At 36.6% G+C, this 24,132-nt stretch overlaps 1 protein-coding gene across 2 annotated transcripts in view; it reads right to left on the bottom strand.

The window, feature by feature from the left end:
- Positions 1-20,843, bottom strand: part of SMCHD1 (structural maintenance of chromosomes flexible hinge domain containing 1) — a 114,844-nt gene extending 94,001 nt beyond the window's left edge. The window contains exons 1-5 of one of the 2 annotated variants that reach the window (XM_031439119.2): positions 20,331-20,843; positions 12,202-12,277; positions 11,393-11,554; positions 6,488-6,570; positions 5,706-5,836 (exon numbers count right to left, since the gene is read on the bottom strand). In XM_031439119.2, the coding sequence (XP_031294979.2) occupies positions 5,706-5,836; positions 6,488-6,570; positions 11,393-11,554; positions 12,202-12,277; positions 20,331-20,507 (629 nt within the window). In that variant the 5' untranslated portion in view covers positions 20,508-20,843. The remainder of the gene's footprint in view (positions 1-5,705; positions 5,837-6,487; positions 6,571-11,392; positions 11,555-12,201; positions 12,278-20,330) is intronic. The other variant, XM_010976525.3, reaches the window with a different exon arrangement.
- Positions 20,844-24,132: the final 3,289 nt, after the last annotated feature.

The raw sequence follows: 24,132 nt of genomic DNA, 5'->3' as shown, positions 1-24,132 counted from the left end.
ATTGGATTGTTTGCTTTTTTTAATATATTAAGCTATGTGAACTGCTTATATATTTTGGGAATTAATCTTTTGTCAGTCTCATCATTTGCAAATATTTCCCACCATTCTATAGGTTGTCTTTTCATTTTGTTTATGTTTCTTTGCTGTGCAGACTTTCAAGTTTAATCAGGTCCCATTTACTTATTTTTGCTCTTATTTCCATTACTCTAGGAGATGGATTGAAAAAATATTGCTGCAATTTATGTCAGAGTGCTCTGCCTCTGTTTTCCTCAAATTTTATTAGAGTGTCCAGTCTGACATCTAGATCTTAAATTCATTTTTAGTTTATTTTTGTATATGCTGTTAGAGACTGTCCTAATTTCATTCTTTTACATGTAGCTGTCCAGTTTTCCCAGCATCACTTATTGAAGAGACTACCTTTTCTCCAGTGTATTCTTACCTCCTTTGTCATAGATTAATTGACCATAAGTGTGTGGGTTTATTTCTGGGCTTTCTAACCTGTTCCACTGATTTATGTGTCTGTTTTTGTGCCACTACCATACTGTTTTGATTGCTTTGTAGTATAGTCTGCAGTCAGGGAGCATGATTCCTCCAGTTCCATTCTTCTTTCTCAAGATTGTTTTGGCTATTTGGGTTCTTTCTGTTTCCAAACAAATTAAAAAACCTCTTGTTCCGTTCAGTGAAAAATGCCATTGGTAATTTGATAGGAATTACACTGAATCTATATGCTGCCTTGGGTAGTATAGCCATTTCAATAATGCTGATTCTTCCAATCCAAGATGGAACATATCTTTCCATCTGTTTGTGTCATCTTCAATTTCTTTCACGTGTGCCTTAGTTTTTGGAGTACAAGTCTTTTGCCTCCTTAGGTAGGTTTGCTCCTAGGTATTTAATTCTTTCTGATGCACTGGTAAATGGGACTTTTTCTTTAATTTCTCTGATACTTCATTGTTAGTGTATAGAAATGCAACAGATTTCTGTACATTAATTTCGTATCCTGCAACTTAACCAAATTCATTATGAGCTCTAGTAGTTTTCTGGCAGCATCTTTAGGATTCTCTATATAGGATCATGCCATTTAAAAAAAGTGACAGTTTTACTTCTTCTTTATTCAATTTGGATTCCTTTTATTTCTTTTTCTTCTCTGATTGCTGTGGCTAGGAGTTCCAAAACTATGTTGAATAAAATGGTAAGAAAGGGCATCCTTGTTTTGTTCCCAATCTTAGAGGAAAAGTTTTCAGCTTTTGGAGTATGAATGTTAGCTGTGGATTTGTCATATATGGCCTTTATTGTGTTGAGGCATCTTCCCTCTATGCCCACTTTCTGGAGTTTTTATCATAAATGGATTGTGAATTTTATCAGAAGCTTATAAACATAGATGCAAAAATCCTCAACAAGACACTAGCAAAACGACTCCAACAATATATTAAAAGGATCATACACCAGGATCAAACGGAATTTATCCCAGGGAGGCGAGGACTTTTCAATATCTGAAAATCAATTAATGTGATACACATTAACAAACTGAAGACTAAAAACCATGTGATCATCTCAATAGATGCAGAAAAAGCTTTTGGTAAAACTCAACATCTATGGTGGTTTTAAAAAGCTCCAACACCAAAACAATCACACTCATCTGTGAGGATGTACACATACTCAAGAAAGAATTGAGAAGGCCCTCATCTCCCATTTCTGGTTGACTTTGAGGTTCTGTACAAGCAAGAGTTAAAGTAAGAGCTATAGACTTCCTGCTGGAACATTAAAAATATAGTCCAATATGCACATAGAACCCCTTAGCAAAAGACGGAAGGCTTAGTGGTTCCAAACATTTAAGGAAATGTCCAATCGTTAGATGACTGTTAAGCTAACTAAGCAGACTTCAGAGGCAACATAAGAATGAGAATTTTACAGAATTAGTTTAGGGAAGTCACTATACAAAATGATAGAAGCAACTATTAAGCCTGAAGAAGGGGATAAATTTGATTTCCAGAGTTGCCACATTATATTATTTTAAATGTCCTGTTCTAAACAAAAAATGCCACACCAAGAAATGTTAAAGTATGGCCCACATACAGGAAAAACACAATCAGTAAAAACTGTCCAAGAGAAAGCCCAGACATTAATTAGACTTGTCAATGATTTAAATCAGCTATTTTAAATACATTCAGTAAACAAACAGAAATCATGTCTAATGAAGTAAATTATGAGAACAATGTTTCACCAAATAGAGAATATCAGTAGAGACAGAAACTATAAACAAAGAATCAAACAAATTCTGTAACTGAAAACAAAAACAAACAAAAAACTGAAATGAAAAATTCAGTTAGGTGGCTCATGAGCAGATATGAGTACACAGAAGAAAGAATTAGTGAACTTAAAGGCATGTCATTTGAGAATATTCAGCCTGAGAAACAAAAACAAAAAACCCATCAACATACAGGACAATAGAAGCCACAAAAGGACAGGGGAGAAAAAAATATTTGAATGGCTAAAAACTCCCCAAATTTGATGAAAACATTAATTTACACATCCAAGAAGCTCAACAAACACCAAATCAGTTGAACTTTAAAAGATCCAAACGAGACACATCAGAATCAAACTGTTAAAAGCCAGAGGAAAAAGAGAATCTTGAAAGCAGATAGAGAGAAGTGACTGGTCACCTACAAGGGATAATAAGTTTAGCAGCTGATTCTTCATCAGAAACCATGGAGTCAGAAGGCAGTGAGTTAACAAATTCAAAGTGCTGACAAAAAAACTGTCAACCAAGAATTCTTTATTCGGCACGAGATGCCTTCAAAAATGAAGGAGACATTAAGACATTCATAGGTAAGAAAACCTGAGGGAATCTATCATTAGCAGACCTACTGTAAAGTAGCTACTAAAGGACAGTACTTTGGACTGAAATGAAAAGACACTAGAAAGTAACTTGAATACAAGAAAAAATAAAGAGTAAAACAGAGGTAACTATACAAACAGAAAGACAGTACAATTTTTTTTTTTTTACAATTCTCCTATCTGATTTAAAAGATAGCTAGCTGCATAAAACACTGATTATAAAACTGTGTCATTAGGATTATAATGCATAGTGATGTCATTTACATGAAAATAATACAAAGGAGTGAAAGGGAAATGAAGCTATAAAGGCTCAAAGATTTTGTGTATTACTGACATTAAACAGGATTGGTATAAATTAAGACGTTAATTGTAATCCCTAGAAAAATAAGTGAAGAAGAAATTTCTTGGGTATAATAGTGGTATGGCTATTTATAAGAACATTCCTGTGAAGGAAATATATGCTACAGTATTAGCAATGAAGTATCATAAAGTTTGCAACTTACTTTCAAATGGCTTAGGAAGAAAAAGTTTGTGTGTGTGTTTTTCCACGCATGCACACACCCATGTACAGGTATACAGATAGAAGATTAGTATGTCAAAATGCTAACAACTGACAAATCTAGGTGCATATATGAATGCTAGTACTTCTCTTACAACTTATTTTTTGGCTTTTTATTTGAAATATTTTCAACTTATTTCTTGATTTATTTGAAATTTTCCAAAATAAAACGGTGAGTGAGAGAGAGTATCACCCAATTAAAACTCTTAGCTCATCTCTCTCTTCATGTACTCTACCCTCCCCACTTCAAACACTCTAACCACACTGGTCACTTCTCTCTCAAATGAAACAAGCTGATTACAATTTCAGGGTCTTTGTCTTTGCTAATGTTCCTTCTACTTGGAACATTCTTCCCTCAGATTTTCACTTGGGTATTTTTCCTAATAACTCAAGTCTCAACTCAAATGTAACCTCAAAGAGGCTGCCCTCTTCTCTATTAGCCTTATCTAAAGATAAAGACGTCCATCAGGTCTAACACACCTCTCAGTATTTTCTTAACGACAGTCCATAACTGAAATGTTTTTCCTTTTCACTACAACATAAGTTACAGGCCAAGATAGTCAGCTGTTATGTATTTTGTAGGCTGTCTTTCCTTCTCTTCCATAACCTATCTACTGTAGGACAACACTCATCCATGTATTAGTAAAAACTAAATTGGAAGCAGTAAAACAACTGATAATTTTTTTTCTACAGAAGCTAGCAGAGAGAGGGGTACAACTGATGCTAACAGAAATTGGAGTGGGTTAAGGGACTGATACTGGACTCAGAGACAGTAGGAGTATATAACAGTTGAAACAACTGATTGCTTACTGATACAACTAGGCCCCAAACCAGCAACAGGTAGATTTCTCCCAAAAATTAAAATTTCCCTAACACTGGAATTAAGTTTAAAAGTCTGTGTTATGTTAAAATCTAGAGAAAAATCAGTCATAGTTTCATTTATTTTAATAAACTGTAGACTCTACTTCTCTCTACTCTTTCACTTGATTTAACTAACATTTTTCTGATCTTTTTGCCCCATCTGTTCTCTTTTCCCTCTACCTAGTATTTCTATTGTATGTTAAATTCTATCTTTAGACTATTAAAGACAGTGGTCTTCACCTTCTTTATGGCTATTTTGTAAATCCTTGAAGTGGCAGGTACTCATGAAAATAGTGAAAAAGAATAGCTGTAGAAACATCTGAGGCCAAGAATGAGAAGTAATAACTAAATGATAGCTTGAATTTATTGAGTCCTTATCATATACCAGGATCTAAGGATTTTACACGTACTGACTTACTTGATTTTCGCAAAACTTTATGAGGTATTATCCCAATTTTACAGATATATAAACTGAGACAAAGAGCAGTAAAGTGCCTTGACCAGTGTCACACAACTAGTAAGGCTAGAATTCAAAGAAAGTCAAATGATTCCAGAGCCCTTGTTCTTCACTTCACTGCCTTTCACCATTGCACTGTAAGTCTTTACAAATTTGATGAAAATTCTGAGTGCTGAAATTTCAGAAATGAGAAGGCAAATGTGTTAACTATATTAATTTTTACACATTACTGAGTTAGTACTACTCAAATTTAAGGGACTTCCCTTGACATAGCAAAGAGCAAAACAGGACACGATAAAATACTAACTACTTACTAAGAATGCCAACAGATTCTTCCCACATGTGTTTCCTGAAGTATACAACATAACTGAAAATACTAAAACACTGTGAGTCATTGCTCTTACCAGAATTCAGCTAATATCCCAAGAACCTAAATCTTTATATCCCTGACAGCTTCTAGTATATTTTGTTTCCTCTATGACATTCTCATTTAGGATATTTTCTACAAACATATTCTGATATAAAACTCCTGACTAGATTCTATTCTCTAACAGCTGTTAATGTTTTGTAAAGCAGAGCCCTAAAGAGCAACAGTGAGCTTGACAGAACTACATGTGGTTCCTTGGACATTTTGCAAGTGGTATTAGGTGGTTTTTAAAGCCTATTCAAAACCATTCTACTGCTTAGAGACTATACAGCTTTCTTCAAACTTCAGTTATTAATAAGGGGGAAAAGCTCCAAAGTACTTAATGTATCAACATAACTTCTACATACCTCAGGGAATGCAAAAAGAATCATTCTATGGAAGGGCACAATATGATTTATGCAGTTTTGACTATTTCTAAGTATTGGTCATTAAAACTCTATTATTATAAAAATCTAAATAAGTAAGTTGGTAAACCAAACTTAAAATGTATCATGTATAACTAAAGAAAAATAAAAGTTTTTACCTTTATTAAAATAACCAACTGCCCATAAAAAAAGGTTTCTAACCTTTCAAAGTCGCCTTGCCTTGTAAATTTTGACAACCTATACACTGCCCAGTTGTTAAGCTGTTTAGAGGTCATTCCTCTTCCATTATCTATTACTGCAACGGCAGGTTTTCCTTGTGTTTCATCAAAATGCTATGAAACAAAATTCAAAAAGACAGGAAAAGTCAAATCAATATTAAAAACACAAAAAGTTAAATATAAAAAAGTGATTCACTGGGCTCACTTATACATTACTGGAGGAAGTGTAAATTAATACAACTTTCTGAAAGGCACTTCTGCTGTATGAATCAAAGGCCTCAGAATTCTTCATGTCATTTAGCCCAGAAATTCCATTTCTCAGAAATAAGCTTGAGGAACTAATTAGAGATGTGTACAAAGATCTAAAAGGATATTCATCATGTCAGCACTGATTACAATGGCAAAAATACAGGAAAAACATGTAAATTTCAATAACAGTAGATTAATTACTTAATTCATATTATAGTCAATACACCAAACTGCAGCAATGGTATGCTATACTGCAGAATATTCATGATATGGCAATGTTTATAATGTAATGTGAAGGGAAAACAGAAGATCACAAATAAGATGTACACTATGATCACACATACATGTATACACATATGCATAGAAAACGGCACGTGAAAAAACTAATGAATGAAGAGACATCAGATAATTATTTCTATTTTTAGTTTATCTTTATTTTGTAACTCTCCTCCAATGAATTTATAGTACTTCTATAAAAGGAAAAGCTGAATGGCTTTTAGAGTATCATTTTCTTACCAATTTGATCTGTATTCTTCTAACACCAGTGTTACGAGAAGTAGCAGACAATGAATTGTCAATTAATTCTGCAAGAGCAAATGCTGGAAGATAATGAGAAAACATTATTGCTTAACTTTTCCCTCTTGAATACTTTACATAAAAGTTCAAAGTAGAAGAAACTCTGAAATACCTTAAGCTATCACTTTTACTTTCCAAAGAGCTAGAATTAAAGTACTATCCTGATCCTAGTGATAAAAACATAACAAAAGCATTACCAATCACCACCAGCACAAAAAAGCAATCATCAACCAGTACTTGTGTGGCACTATACGGCATGAGTCAACCAGCCATGATTTCTGCCTTCAAGGAGTTTACAATCTAAAGACAGACATATAGACATAAAAGACAAACAGAAGGTCATAACCATAAAATCAGTTGTCTGTAGTATGTAATTACATCGTGCACAAGTCAAAAGTAAGCACATTTAGAGATATGGGGGCAAATATAAAGCAACTATAAAAGTGTCTATTAAAAGTTGATTTAAATACAGAAATCTTACAACACCAACTTATGAAAAGGCAGACCGTATCTGCTCAACACAAAACTGCTCTTAATTTCCTACTATACAACCTACCTGACCTTCAGTTTATCACTGGCTCAGCACTGTTCCTAACATTCTCCTTTCTTCAAGGGCACTACTTTTGTTTCCTTAATGAAAAGGGAGAGCATACCAAATTTATGTCTCTTCGACTGAAGTTTAGTACAACTTAAGCTGTAATTAATCCACAGATTAGCATTCTAGCAAACACTTTCACACTCTAAACACTTAGGGGATGGCTAAGTTTATAAACTAGTTAGAAAGAAATTACCACAAATCAGATGTCTGTAAGGATCTGGCTAAGGGTCTTAACTCTAGAAAATGGAGAAGTAGGGATGTTTGTAGGAAATGGAAGGGGAAAAAAGAGTTAAGGGAAATTTGAAAGGAAGAAATGAGTAGAATTTAGTATCTGATTAGATATAAAAGGAGAAAGAAAAAGAATTCCAAGGTGATTTTAAATCTTTGCTCCAGAAGACTGGATAAATAGTCATATTTTCCATTAAGGGAAAATTTGGAAGGGATGAAAGAAAAGTTCAGTTTTAGATACGATGCCTTACCACTATATCAAGCTCAGTGAGTAGAGATGTTTCACAGGGAGAACAGACACTATGCTTAATTGAAAGAATAAAGACAGAGGTAAATGCTTCACTGACATAGAACAGTTTAGGCTTCAGTCAGTTCACTAAAAGCATAAAAAAATCAGCATGACTTGAAGAATTATCCACCATGGTCATAAGTAACAAGAAGTAGCATCAAAAGCAAAGGAAACAGAGGCAGGGAAAGACCTAGGAATTTAATGTAAGTCACAGAAATCAAAGCAAGAGTTTAAACAGTGAGATTCTCTGTCTATTCATGTAACGACAACAGGAATGAAAATTGGTATAACCAAAATGGAAAGTAATCAACCTATTTCAGAAGTCTTAAAAATGAATACATCTACTGACTCCATGATTATACATTTAGAAACTTACACCCAGAGAACGAATTAGATTCATCCAATATGCAAACATATGAACACCTACTATTTGCCAGGCATTGCTCTAGGAACTAAACACAACAGATGAAAGCCTGTTCTTACAGAGTTAACATTCTATTGGAGGAAGATGGGAAATGAAATATATTTGCAATAAATAAGTAAATTTGTTAGCATGTTAGAAGATGGTATATGCTACTGAGAAAAGAGTAAAGAGATTAAATGCAAATGGTCCCTGACTTAAAGATGGTTCAACTTAATGATTTTTTGACTTTACAATGGTGCAAAAGCTATTTACATTCAGTAGAAACCACACTTTGAATTTATCTTTTCTCAGGTTAGTGATATGTGGTAAAATACTCTCTCATGGAGCTGGGCAGCAGCAACAAGCTGCAGCTCCCAGTCAACCACACCACGACGAGGGTAAATAACCAATACACTCACAAGTACTCTTCCCAGACCTTTCTGTCTTTCACTTCAGTACAGTATTTAATAAATTACATGAGACAGCCAACACTTTATTATAAAACAGGCTTTGTGCTAGATGATTTTGCCCAACAGCAGGCTAATGTAAGTGGTTTGAGCACATTTAAGGCAGGCTAGGCCAAGCTACAATGTAAGTAATGACGTAGGTAAAGGTGTATCTTAAGTTGAAAATACTTAAGTCAAAATAACATTTTTGACTTACAACATTTCCAACTTACAATGGGTTTACTTGGCATAGAGGAAACACAATTGCAATTTTAAATGGGGTGATCAAGATAAGTTTTGTTGAGAGGGTAACAGATAAACAAGACTTGAATGAGGTGAAGGAAGGAGACAGGGGCTATCCGGGGAAAGAGCATTCCAGGCAGAGGACCCTGAACTGAGAATAAAGCTGGCACTGAAGTAGAGTGAACAAGCAACAGGAGTTGTGGAAAACAAAGTCAGAGAGGTATAAAGCAGAGCTTCTAAGGCCATGTATGTAACTGTAAAGACTTTAGCTTTTTATCCTTAGGGAAACACAATCTGACTTCTCAAATCTTAGGTGGACAGGCATGAAAAGAGAGAAACAAGTTAAAAGGCCACTGTATAGTAATAGGATGGTGCCTCAGTCTTAGTGTTACCAACAGAAGTAAAGAAAAATAGTTATTTTCAGATAAACACTGAAGATGGTGACAACAGGATTTTCTGAAAGATTCAATTAAGTGTATGAGATAAAGAAGAATCAATTGGACTTTATGGCTTAAACAATCAGAAAGGCCCAACACTGATCTGCTGTGTTGTTTGTTTTTATGAGGGGGAGGTAATTCGGTCTATTCATTGATTTCTGCTTGGAGGAGGTACTAGGGATTGAACCCATCCTGGGTAGGACCTCTTGCGTGTTAAGCATGCGCTCTACCTCTTGAGCTATATGTATCCTTCCCCCGAACCAACATTAATCTGAATGGGACGACTATGTGTAATATATTCAAATTTTAGATATTGTAGTAGAGATGCCACATGGGCAGCTGGTAGACAAAACCAGAATTCAGATGATGAGTCTGGCATTATTTTTCAGTATGTAACAAAAAATGACCATTTCTTACCACCTCCATTTGAGAGTCACTGCCATAAAGATGGTATTCAGAGCCATGATGTTGGATGTGATCACCAAGTGAGGAATTACGAGACAATAAGGGACCCAATATCAAGGCCTGGGGCACCTCAACATTAAGAGGGTGGGAACCTATGTCAATATCTCAAAAAAAAAAAAAAAAAAAAAAAGAGGGTAGGGAGAAAGGAGACGACAGAAGGCAGTCAACGAGGCAGAAAGAAAATAAGAAGCCTGTGCTCTCTCAAAGGCCAAGCAAATTATATCGAGGAGGAAGAAGTGATAAACTGTGTCAAATAATGCTTCAAATAAGATGAGAACTGAAAACTGATCACTGGATTTAGTCACTGGTGACCTTAGAAGAGTTTAAGTACAGGGGAGTGAGTAGGAGAGGACGAGAGGAGACGCACTGCTGATGGTGAATACAGTCAACTCTTTTGAGGAGGTTTGCTGCAAACAGGAGCAAAAAACTGGACAGTAATCAGTAGATTATTATAATGTTTTTAAGATGGAAGAAATAAAGAGCTCTTTTTTGTATGAAAAGACCGTCAGAGCTGATAAATATACTGGTTACAAGTTCAAGCTCTGAAGTCACTTTGCTAGGCTTCTAATCCCAGCTCCAACACTTACTAGAAGGGTGGCCTTTGGCAAGTTACCTAAAATCTCTCAGCCTCAGTTTCTTCTGCAAAATAGGGTCATTACCTAACATTAGCTAACACACAGGATTAAGGATTAAATGATAAGATGCTCATAAAGCACTTTGGCACAGTGCCTGGCACTGCAGCTGACAGCAGTACTAGTACCAGCAGCAGTCAAGGTAAGGATGTACAAAAAGAGTTAGTCACAAGAATATTCAGTCATTTGTAACAATTTAAAAACCTGCAATAACCTAAATGTCTAATAACAGTACACCGTTCAAATAAATTATGTTATCTAAATACTGTGTAAACACTAAATACATATTGATATATATTAAGGATGTTCATTTAATTTTAAATAATAAAGTAGGTTAAAAAGTACGCATCATATAAAACCATTAAAAAAAATTTTTTTAAAATCAAACAATATAAAACGGTCTGAAAGGATAAACACCAAAAGTGTTAGTGGTGGTTACATCTGGATGGTAGACATAGGGATGTTTTTTACATGCTTTTTGCTTATCTGTGTTTTCTAATTTTCTACAAACTATAATGCATTTACAATGAAAAAAATATTTTTAATAGCAAACTTTATAATGAACATTTAAATAGTATTAAACACTTTGGCAGGGTCCAGACAGAACAGATTCTCTAAATCAACTGATTTGTAAAGATAACTAGCAAACAATTCAAAGGTAGGATAAAAACTGGCAAGAATTAAAGGTGGAAGGAAATTAAAGGAAGGGGAAAAGAACACAAACCACTAACTTGTGCAGTTCAGCTATACAAATTTACAAGGTAAAACATATTTTCTCAATTGGGAGAGGTCCATAGAAGGACAAGAATAAATCAGGAGAGGAAAGTGTACAGGAACAGGAAAGATGTGTAAGTGCAAGATCTCTTATGAGTTGAAAAGGAATGAATTCTCATTCCAGGTTAGTGGTAAAGAAGTATCTTTATTTTGAAGTAAGATGACTTAGGTAGAAAAAGAAATAAATTGTGATGAAGAGAGGAAATAAGGAAGCTCACAATGACTGGTCATAGTCTGCTAATAAAGTAGAATGAGTGAAGGAATAGGACGTGAAATCAGGGGACAAAGGAAAATACAGGTTATCAAAATTAGTGTAAATGGAATACTTACGTAAAGGATTTTGTCCTTCACTTGCATAATATTCATACATGCCACTTTTAACCAATGTGTCATAGTGAGGTAGGAAGTCAATTCGTTCTTTTGTAGCTGTTTGTAGTAACTGATTGACTGACTGCAGCAGGTATAGAGTGACTCCATCTTTAACAGTTTCATCTGTAATAAGATGTAATATCTCAAGTGCTAAGCTAGCATCAGAAACACAATCAATTTATAATTTTAAATATGTAAATTGTATCTATGAAATATCTTTTAAAACTGTACAGGCAAATCCCTAAACAATGGGTCGATCTATAAATTCAGTTGTGTTTTGTTAAGAATATCAGTGGAATAGGTCCAAATACTCCCATTCATCTGAAACACTCAATTCTCAATAAGTTAAACTGTCACGGAGAATCAGATGAGGAACTATACTAGAGTGGTATCAATAGAGAAGAATGATTAAATTCAAAAAGGAATCAGGCATGAGAAACTGGCAAGTCTTAGAACATAATTAGGTTAAAAAAAAAAAGGGAAGAATCAAAGTTGGTGAGGAGAATTAGCTTCTTAAGAGCCCACACAGAAGGCCTGTGCTAGGTATTGAGCAAGATGTCATCTTCTATAGCCTTGACATCATCTTTTTCCATAATCTTGCTTGAAAAATATGACCTTTGTACAAACTTCACACATATAGACAGTTCCCCCCCAACAAAGTAAACAAAAGCATCAATTGTTTTTTGATGCATCTACATAATAAAATAATTATCACTCTATGATTTACTAGACCATATTAAATATAAAAGCATAAACTTAACATTGCTTACCAAAATTATCACAGGTAATTTCCTTCCTACTTGTTGTTGTAATAACGAATTTCTCTTCAGGTGAAATGCCAAGTGTCTATCCAAAATAATAGGAATAAAATCAATTATTACACAAAGGAAATAAAAGCACTATTCAAGTTTATAAAAATATGAAAATACTACCATATGATACCACTTATATGTGGAATCTAAAAAAAAGACAAATGAACATACATGCAAAACAGAAACAGACTCACAAACAGAAAAACTTATGGTTCTTTGTGGGGAAGGGGGTGGGAAGGGATAAATTGGGAGTGGGAGATTTGCAGATACTAACTACTATATATAAAATAGATAAACAAGTTTATACTGTACATCACAGGGAACTATATTCAATATCTTGCAGTAACCTACAATGAAAAAGAATATGAAAACAAATATATGTGTATGTATGACTGAACTATTATGTTGCACACCAGAAAGTGACACAACATTGTACACTGACTATAATTCAATAGAAAGAAAGAAAGAAAGAAAGAAAGAAAGAAAGAAAGAAAGAAAGAAAGAAAGAAAGAAAATACTAAGAAGACTATTACAATCTTTTAACAGTTAATACTACATTTACTTTCTGTGAAATATTGTCTTAACGTTTTAAAATTTTGTCTTTGGATAAATCTATTTATAAATTACCTGTTTGTTTAACAAAATTGATTTTTCTGCTATTTTATGTTACCTAGGAACACAAGTAATTAAGTGGACATTTTGAAAGGCTTTAACATGCGGGGACCTCTCAGACAAAAGACATGTTATTTCATGTCAATATATAAGTAAACTTATTTGGAGCAAAGCATTAACATAACACTTATATTCATATATATTAAGTATTTAAATATGTAAAAACAGAAGTACTAGAATAGAGGTTAATATTTTATAACACTGAGGTAAGGCTAACCATGCTATGCAGGATATCTGTATTAAAGCATCTTTATATCTATTATAACCCCTTCCAAAAGTTATATTTTTTTTTCCTCTTTTTTTTTTTCATGAGGGGGACATCATTGGGTTTATTTATTTTATTTGGAGGAGGTACTAGGGATTGAACCCACGACCTCATCCATGCTAAGCATGCACTCTTGAGCTATACACCCCCAAAAGTATAACTTTAAAAAATTAAGGCAAATTATAAATTACAGGGGAGGAAATTGCAACAGGAAACAAAGTATTAGCATCCTGAGGAGAAAAAAGCCTTTATAAGTCAAGATGAAAATCAACAAAGAGAAAGACTGAAAAGACATGAACAATCAAAAGGAGAAATAAAAACAAATGACCCCAAAAACATGTGAGAACTGTAATTTGAAAAGATACATGCACCTCAGTGCAGCAGTATTTACAACAGCTAAGACATGGAAGCAACCTAAATGTCCTAACCTAAATGATGATTGGATAAAGAAAACATGGTGTGTATATATACAATGGAATACTACTCAGCCATAAAGAATGAAATAATGCCATTTGCAGCAACATGGATGAACCTAGAGATTATCATACTAAAGGAAGTGAGTCAGAAAGATAAAGACAAATACCATATATCACTTATATGTGAAATCTAAAATAGGACACAAATGAACTTATTTACAAAAACAGAAACAGATTCACAGACATAGAAAACAAACTTATGGTTACCAAAGGGGAAAGGGGGTGAGGGAGGGATAAATTACAAGTTTGGGATTAGCAGACACAAACTACTATATGTAAAATATATAAACAAGATCCCACTGTATAGTACAGGGAACTCTATTCAATATCCTGTAATAAGCCATAATGGAAAAGAATATGAAAAATATGTATGTATAACTGAATCACTTTGCTGTACTCCACAAACTAACACAACAGTGTAAATCAACTACCCTTCAATAAAAAAATTAAATTTTAAAAGATGTTTAAAAAGAGAAAAAAAATGAAAAACTGAATTTTCACAACTAACCAAAAGATGGAATTAGGAAAATGAATTAACACTTTCATTAAAATTTTACATATCTTTACAATTAAAAGGTACATGCTCTTTCCAAAATGAGACAGTGGGACAATGTATGGTTAAGAAAAAGGCTGACTTCTGTTTTAGGCAATGATCTAGACCAACTTTACATGGAAAATAACTAAAACAAAAAAAATAGACTAATGATACTTAAGTCTTCAATACTGATAGTAAAAACCTTTACTGGTCACTGTTGAAATTGAGGCACCAACTCCTTACTCTGAACATTAACAAATTAAAGAGAAAGAATAAAGCATTTATCCTGCTTTCATGTACCAACTGGATTTCAGGCTAACAAAATATCTCTGGTTGATGAGGCAAATTTGTTCTTTAAAGAATTCTTGGTAATAAATACAGAAGGAATGGCAATCAGAATATCACCATCAATGAATGAACCATTAAATCAAAACTTTATTATGGAGGAATCCAGCTGAAACCTCCTGAATTCCACTAATTCGGTCTTTGAATTGCTAAGAGTGGGTAAAATAGCCATATATTATATGCTCATGATGTGATGTAATAGTTACTACCAGCAACACCTGTGAAGTATTTTTTGTCTCCTCACCTCAAAGAAGCTGAACCTAAATCTTGGTTCTGAAAGATAACTTCTAGCTTACAGGATATATGGAGTTAGAATAAGCTAAATTACTCCATAAAGGAGCACAGATAAACCCAGAGTATTAGAGGCAAACCTACTTGATTTCAACAAGTCAGTGTTGGGGAAAACAAAAAAGACTAAGGGAAGGTGTTTTGCTCAAACGCTCTAAATTTTAAAAGAATTAAGAAATATAAAAAACCAAGTTCAGGGAGGGAAATAGCTCAGTGGTAGAGCACATGCTTAGCATGCACGATGTGCTGGGTTCAATCCCCAGTTCCTCCACTGGAAAAAAAAAGTTCAATACCTCATATAAGCAAACCAACTATAAAAAGACATGTCTGAGACAGAGAAGTCTGAATATAGACCAAACTCTTAGACAATATTATTAAAAAATGCTACTTTCTGATAGTGTGCTAATAGAAATGCTTGTAGAAGTATACAGGAGTGAGATGAACTAAGGCCCAGAATATGCTACAAAAGGCAAAAATGATGCTAATGTGGTAAATACTTGGAAACTGTTGAATATGGACGCTGAGTATACTCTTATCTCTTTGTATATCTTTGAAGCTTTTAATAAGAAAAATTTCGAACTTAAACTATACTATAACTGACCAGTGGAAAAGAACAGAGGACCCTGAAAAAGACCCATACATATACATACGGGGAGCTTGGCAAATAGGTGAGTGACATTACAAACAGGTGGGGAAAGAGTAAACTATTCAATGAATATTACTGACACAACTAGCTAATTGCACAGAAATGGGTAAAATAAAATCCCCATCAACATACACAAAAATAAATTCCAAGAGAATTAAAGCAGTTACATACTAACCTAAAATTGTAGAGGAAAAATAGGGAAATAATTTTGAGAAGATAGAGAAAAAGATTTCTGAAAATATACAAAAAGTTAAAGCCATAAAGGGAAAAAACTGGAACAAAAGAAAAGATGCTCATCCTCACTAGTTATTAGAGAAATTAAAACAATCTGATTATCATTCCTAAGAGGCTGGCAAAATTTTTTAGTTCTGATAATATAAGGTATAGGCCTCCATATATAAGGAAAGTGGACCTTACACACCGCTGATAGGCATAAGAATCAGTATAACCATACTGAAAAGTAATTTGGTATACTCTATAAAATTTAAAATATTTACATCCTATGCAATTCCACCCAAGAGAAATGAAGCTACAGATATAAACTGATAGGGAAAAGATTCTACTTGTTTACAGAAATAAAAATTGTCTTTATAGAACTTTATTTGGCTTTTGTATAATCGTCTTTATTTTTCAGTTCTTTACCACTTTATCTCTAGTGTCCCAACTGGTAGATATGAGCTTATTACATCTTATAGAACAAAACAGTTGCTATAGTTACTGAAAAACATGGGCCAAATTGAATTTTTAAGATCTCTGTACATCTGAAAAGTATTTACACCTAAGTATTTCATACAATCGCTCCATAATTCTACAACTTAATTAAGATACATAAGCTATCTTTTTTCTTTGCTTTATCTATAATTCTTTATAAAAATTATTTCTCAGATTCATATTTTTCTAAATATTTTATAGCTCTGGTATTTGACAAACATAAATTAAATATTTTTATATTATTCATGATGCTTTTATTCACAATTCATCTCTCTCCATATTTTTGGCCTAAAATCTATGTTACCAGATGTAAACAAAAGTCTTTCATGTATTTATACTAACCTGGCCTTGAATACAGATACACTTTCTCTGTCTTTCTCTATATGAACACAGGATGACATTCCATTGGGCCAAGAGTCTTGCCTGGACTTCATTTTTATATGAGCACTTCAATCCCACCTTCTTCCAGGTCAATGTTAAAGTATACTAATCAGCCTTTAATGAATAATGTAAAGTACCGGCCCTCCATGTCTTTAGGTCAGCTTCAAACATATGCTGCCCAACTTCTCCCAAAAGCCAATTTTAAGAAATATTTGTAAAGGGTTAACTAACTAACTTGCAGTCCATAAAATTCTCAAATACTCTAAACTTCATTAATGGATTAGGTCAGTCAGAAATTATATACTTGAACACATCTCTCTGAAACTCTGCAAAAACTAGCCTTTAATGATTTGTGCTTTGGTTTATATCCAATGGCTCTGTCCCTGAATCACCCAAAATGAGGAACACTAATATTGCACTTGAGTGAGAAACCTCTATAAAAATTTGGGTTGTAACTGGTTGAAGCCAGGTGCAATACTCTAAATAGCACATACCCTACCTTATATTAAAGGACAAGATAGGAAGAACCTTTTCTATCTGTAAGAATGTTGACCATTTTATCAGAATTTGTGAGGAATCTAGGGAGAATTTTTTTCTCAAATTAAAGGTTTAACAGTAGAAATGTTTTTATTTTATAGACATTGTGGATTTTATGTCAATTATCTTTCCTTCTTTGTTTTGACCTCTTAAGAAACTCAGAGCTGATTTCTTGGCTCAGTACTGGTGTAAGATATTATCAAATGAACTCCCGTTTATTAGCTAGCTCTCCTCAGGTTACTATTCTATTCTTTCCTACACCTATCTTCTTTTGCTTCTTTTCTTTTCATTTTTTGGAATTTTTAACACAATGTAACTTATGGACAAATTTTTTTTGAAGGAAGAGATTGATTCATTTAACTAAACAGCTATAAATCAACTATTAAGTAAGGCGCCTACCCTCAAGGAGCAGAGTGTATTTAAAAAAAAAAAAAAAAGTACGATGGTATAACAAGTGCCATGGCAGGATAACAACAAACAGTGGAACCAAAAAAAGGAAAAAGTAGGCATTCCCTCAAAATTCGGGGTGGAGAGGGAGGTTTGCACGCATGAGACTCAGTGCCTGGGTATATTTAAGAACTAGCCAAAATAAGTCATTTTCTAATCTTTGATTCTGCAAGACCACAAGGGCTCAGGTGAGTCAATAGCTGCTTACCACAGGTCTAAGGGCTTCTGCCAAATCTATGCTTTCCTCTGCCTTCCTCTTGACTGCTCCCTTCTTCCACAGTGAGCTTTCCTCAAGGAACAGTTTAGGATCCATAATACTTTCTAACACTGCAAACACTAATTGGCTTGTTTTAAGCTTTAAGAAGCTTTAGTTAGTGCACTATCTGCCTCTTGCCCTAACAAGGAAAATGAAGGCTTTAGTAAATGGTGTGGGCATGTTTTTTAAAAAATACAAGCTTTAGAATCAAAAAGACCTAAATTCCAGTCCCAGTTTCACTGCTTATGTATTGTACAAACTCAGGCTTAATTCAGTAATTTATCTCAGTTCTTCATGTATGCAATAGGGACAAAGTTATGGGATTAGATGTCATAATCTAATGATGCTTTAAATTCTCCAAAAAAAAAAAAAGTTACCTTTTTTTTTTAAACTAGGTTTTCCCTCTCACTTCTAATCAAATTTAACGTTCTCTGTTCTAGCAGGAAGAAGTGGGAAGAAGGACAAAAAGAATTAGACAAAGAAAATATTTTTCTTGGTTTTCAAGTTAAAATATTTAAGTAATGGAATAAATATATCTGTTTCCTATAATAAAAAACTTCATTTGAGGCAGAGTGGTATAACAAAAAGAATATGGGTTCTGGGTTTGAACTGTAATTTTTGTACTACCTGTTTAACTTAAGTGAGTCATCATCTCCAAAAGTGAGTTTCCACTTCCGTAGTAAGAGGTCAATACACTTCCCCTATATATGTTACAGAGTCAACTGGCACTTCTGACACAGGAGGATTATTTCTAGAGGGAGGGTAAATTGGTACAACCTTTTTGAAAAAACAACTTAAAAATATGTATGAAGAACAACAGTGAAAATCAACTATACTTCAATTTTTTTTAAATGCATCAAGAGCTTTAAATATATTCTTGATCTCTGATACAGGAATTTCACGTCTAAGATTCTAAACCAAAGAAAAACAAAGTCATAAAAGATTATACTTTCAAAGATATTTATCACGGCATTTCTTAAAATTGTAAGTAATGTAAATATCAACAAAAAGGAGAGAGCTGGTTATGTAAACAGTAGTACAAAACAGCCCACTTGTATTATGAAGACTAGCGTTAAAATAGAAAAATACTGACAATATTAAGTTAAAAAAAAAAGGAATATAGACATGTATTACAGTTATAAAAAAGCGGGGGGATAGGATACCAAAAATTGACCTCAAATACTAACAGTAGTTAAAGTTTTACAGTGAGTAAAAGGTTTACTTTTACCCCCTCTGGTTCCGTATTTTCTTTAATGTGCTATTTTAGAATCATTTTTATATCTCATGATTTTAAATAGTTAATACATAATAAATGTAAGTATTTTATATAATCAACTATAAAAATAATAAACATAAAAGATTCCTTTTCCTGAGTTGGATTTAATACAAAACATCAAAAAAGATGAGCATTCATTCAAGCACACGGGAATGTACTATATCCAGGCACAGAATGAACTTCAGAGTTTATAAAATTTTGTCTTCTTTCTAACTTGGGCATTTAGTACGTGCAAGGCACACTTCTAGACACTAGACACTAGGGATTCAAAACAAATCAAAGTCCTTGCTCTTAAGTCCTTTTTATCCTGTGGGTCTCTATTTCAATCATTTCAGCAACTAATGTACAGAGTTAATAGTATTAAAACATTAGCCTACTCAAGTTAAAACACCGTTGCACACCAAGTCCTTTTTCCTTGGAAGCTAATTGTTCTCTACCGCCTAGAAAGAGCCCCAAGTGGTTTGTGCTTCTCATGACAGTCAAAATTCCTTCTTAAAAGCTCAGGCAGAGCACCACCTCCGATTTATACAAGACTTCATAGTTTTAAGTAGGACTCTTCCTACAGTCATTAATTTTTAAAGCTAACTAATACAGTGAGTATAGACGTCCTTTGGTGTTCCGCAGCCACGAGTGGTTCAGGAACCCCCAAGGGGCCAGGGGTGCAAATCCACCTGCGAGGCTCTGGGTCAAGCGTTTCCACTACGTAAGGACCCCGCCAGGGAGGGCCTGCGAACCTTCCTGACAGAACGACCCGGGAAATTACGCGTCATTTAACGAACCTGACGAACGTCGACTCCAGGAATTTCACAACTTCTAACTATCACAACACTCCTAACAGAGCCATCGGGGAGAACTCTGTTCTCTCCTTTAAAAAAAAAAAAAAAGTTCCACAGAAAGAGACACAAGTGGCTTTCCCTCCTGGCAGGCGCGCTACACGGCCTCGGAGTGCGAAGGTCGCCGCCCGCGCGTTAAACCTGAGGCACCAAAGCCCGGGCGGCGCGACCCCCGGGACAGGGCCGGGGCAGAGGGAGGCCCACAGGCCCGCCGGCTCCGCACCCCGAGGCCTGCGCGGGGACTCGCCCCAGGCTTCCCCGCCGGGCCTTGGGCATGGCAGGCACCCGGGAGAGAGACGCCAAGGCCGCAGGACCAGAGCCAGTGACAGGTTTATTGCCCCCAGTGAGCAACTGGGGCTTCTCGTCACCCTCCCAACCCAAACTCTCCCCGCGCATCCCTCCTCCGCCCTTGAGCGTACCTGACACACGGAGGAGCGGAACGCCGCGTAGTCCGAGCGCTCCCCGACCTGCAGCGCCCGGTCCCCGAGCTCCGACTCCTTCTCGCGCCGGTCAAACAAGTACACCGTCCTGTAGCCGTCTCCTCCGCCGCCCTCTCCGGTGCCCACCGAGGGCCCGCCGCCGCCTGCCGCTGCCATATTGGGGGAAAGGAGAGAAAACAGCAGCGCCGGCGTCTGCGGCCGCCGCGCTGAAGGCCGAGGTGCGGGCTCTGCGCGGCGCCTTCAGCTCCAGCCCCCGAGGCAGCGTGAGGCCTCTACCTCGGTGCGCTCAGCTCCTCCCTCAGCAGCAGCGGCGGCGGCGGCGGCGGCGGCCGAGCAGCGGCAGGCGCGAGGATCACCCGGGAACCGATTCAAACGAGCTCCTGCTCGGGGACCACGTCACTTCCGCGGCCCGCCGCTCCCGAGGAGGAGGGGGCGCGCGGCGCGCTCCTCACAGGGTCGGGACCCGCGCCCGCCGCCGCCCACGCGAGCTCGCTGCGCGACCAACGAGCAGGGCCGCCGCCTGGGACTGTGGCGCAGGAGGAAGAGGGGCGGCCCGCGACGCAGAGGGGGCGGGGCGAATCCGGCAGGCCGCGCGGGCCGGGGTGGGGCTTCGGCGCCCGCCGCCTGGGGCCGCCCCTTTCGCCCTGGTGAAGTTGGAGGGAAGTGCGGTCCCTCGCGGGCGCGGGCGCTCTCAGGAGGCAAGCTGGTAGAAGAGGCGGGAGAGCCAGCCTCGGGAGCGGCAGGGGAAGCTTTCGGGGGAACAGTTTTCTTCAGGCCGAGAGGTCCTGGAACCTCCCCGGCTCGCCATGACCCCGACCGAGCCTCCCCGGCTTCGACCTCCTGCTGCCGCGGCCACGCCCCTCAGCGGCCGAGTCGCGTGAACGCGGCGGTGGCAAACGTCAGGCCCGCGGGCCTCGCGTTCTGGATCTTCCCCCGCCGCGAGCACGTGGGTCCCCACGCGGAAAAAAACCGACGCCAGAGGCCGTGCGCCTCTTTTTTTCCGCCTCATTTCTCCAGGGTTGTTTGTGGGCCGCGGTGTGAGCCCCCAGACAAAGCTGGTCCCCGAGAAGGTCCTCACCGAGGCTCGTGACGTCACCGCGGCCTCCGAGGGTCCGCCGGCCGGTTCTGCCCGTGCCGCTCGCCTTCCTCCGTCGCAGTCCGCACGTTGCTGAGAACTGTGAAAGCACCTACGCCGGAGTTGTTAGCAATAAGTTAAATAATGTTCCCAAAAGGCTTAACACAGAGTACGCTTTCGGTAAAAGCCTTTATTGCGCTTCATTAAATATCCTGGCCTTGGGCGCGTAGTGCCCTAACTCAACAGCAAATACTACTGTCATTGTTGGAGGACCGTCTTTGGCCACTGACTCTCCAATTCTTAAAAATACTTGGTGAATATTTTGTCCTTGAGAATGACATGACACGTAAATTCACTAAGCCCAAAGTAGCAGACGGAGTGGGGGGAATTTTTTTTTGATTCTTCAAAAGTTCGGGTGATAAAATATATTTCCTGTTTTACTAGGTTTGGCTAAACCTTCACGGTTAATTATACGGATAGACTCATTGTTAGTGTATGTTAGAAACCTAGGTTTGCTTGTCCGAATAAAAGTTCCTAAATCGTAGGGTTGTGTGTGTGCGCACGCGCGTGTGTGTGTGTGTGTGTGTGTGGCTAGACATACAAGGTTTTAAAAGTAGAGCACACAGTTGAAATAAAGTGTGAAGGCATGTATTTTAGAGGAACAAAAATACTAGGGAGGGAAGTGGGGAGAATGGAGAGTAGATGATGGAAGATAAAATTGGGAAGAGGCAAGTTGTATTCAAATGCCATTCATGTTCCTGAAGAAGATGGGGGAGGCTGAGACCAAAGTAACCCCCAATTCCTATGGGATTTCTTTGAAGTCTCATGTTTTATCTTTCCAATTCAAGTGAACTTTTTCGTTATAATCCATTATGTAAAGGTATTTGATTTAAATGACAAAAAAAAAGGTTTTTGACTTCTTAATAGGTAACATGAATTAATTATTTCATCATATTGGGACTATGGCTAGAAGTTGATCATGAGGGCAATTTCTCATTTCTCTGTAATATTAAATTATGCAAATACATAGGTAGAAACAAAAAACTATTTTCATGTCTTTAGGAGGGATTTAAAGATAATCTCTCAGAGGAGAGATCCAAAATGCTGCCAGGAAAGTGTACCACAATATTAAGGGCAACTATTGGTGGAAACATTGATACGTATCTTCCTGTTGAGAGGCCAGCTCAGAATCATTGTCTTCTGTGGCAGTTCGGCACTCTGAAACAGCATCAAAACTATTTGCCAGTCAAGTTTTGTTCTCAGAGAGAAATTCCCCAGGTAGCTTTCTCAGCAAAGAAAGATGATGTTTCTTCTTTAATTTTCATCACAAATAAATGAATTTAAAATGACCCTGTCCCACAATTAGTTCCCTTTGACTCTCAATTTTTATTTTCATTAGCCATCTTTATCACATAGAGTATATTTAAGTGTCCCTGTATCAGTTATCTATTGCTGCATAACAACCTACTCCCAAACTTAGTGGCGTCCTGTACAGCTCCCCATGGCCCTCCCCCTGGGATGTGGCCCTCATGATAAAAGATGCTACAGACCCAGAATGGAGTAGTTGGGAGGCAGTGAATAATAGCTCTTCAACTCCATAATTAAAAATTGTCTCCAACTACTGTATAGCACAGGGAACTATATTCAATTTCTTATAATAACATGTAATGGAAAAGAATTTGAAAAGAAAAAATACATGTATGTATGTATATGTATAACTGAATCACCTTGCTATACACCTGAAACTAACATTGTAAATCAACTACACTTCAATAAAATTTTAAAAAATGGTCTCCAAGATTCCTTAAAAAACTAAAAATAGTTACCATATGATCCAACAATCTTACTCCTCAGCATATATCCAGAAGGAACTCTACTTCAAAAAGACACCTGCACCCCAATGTTCATAGCAGCACTATTTACAATAGCCAAGACATGGAAACAGCCTAAATGTCCATCGACAGATAACTGGGTAAAGAAGATATGGTGTATTGATACAATGAAATACTATTCAGCCATAAAAAAAACAACAACATAACGCCATTTGCAGCAACGTTTATGTCCCTGGAGAATGTCATTCTAAGTGAAATAAGCCAGAAAGTGAAAGAAAAATACCATATGAGATCACGCATATGTGGAATCTTAGAAAAAAAGAACATAAATACAAAACAGAAACAGACTAATAGACATAGAATGCAAACTTGTGGTTGTCAGGAGGGAGGGGGGCATGAAGGAACAGACTGGGAGTTCGAAATTTGTAGATACTGACAGGCATATGTAGAATAGATAAACAAGATTATACTGTATAGCACAGGGAAATGTATACAAGATCTTGTGGTAACTCACAACGAAAAAGAATTTGACAATGAATATGTGTATGTTCACATATAACTGAAAAACTGTGCTCTATGCTGGAAATTGACACAACATTGTAAAATGACTGTAATAAAAATGACAATAAAAAAAGTTAATAAATAAATAAAAGAACTTGTGGTATATATACAGAATGGAATATTACTCAACCATAAAAAAGAATGAAATCATGCCATTTGCAACAACATGGATGGACATAGAGATTATCATACTAAGTAAGTCAGAGAAAGACAAATATCATATGATGTGGCTAAAAAAATGACACAAATGAACTTATTTACAAAACAGAAACAGACTCAGACATACAAAAGAAACATATGATTGCGGGGAAGG

This window comes from Camelus dromedarius, chromosome 32 (genome assembly GCF_036321535.1).
Source record: "Camelus dromedarius isolate mCamDro1 chromosome 32, mCamDro1.pat, whole genome shotgun sequence".
In the NCBI taxonomy this organism is placed as follows: domain Eukaryota; kingdom Metazoa; phylum Chordata; class Mammalia; order Artiodactyla; family Camelidae; genus Camelus; species Camelus dromedarius.
Note: the sequence above shows the minus strand (reverse complement) of the source record. Positions and strands in the feature narration are given on the sequence as shown.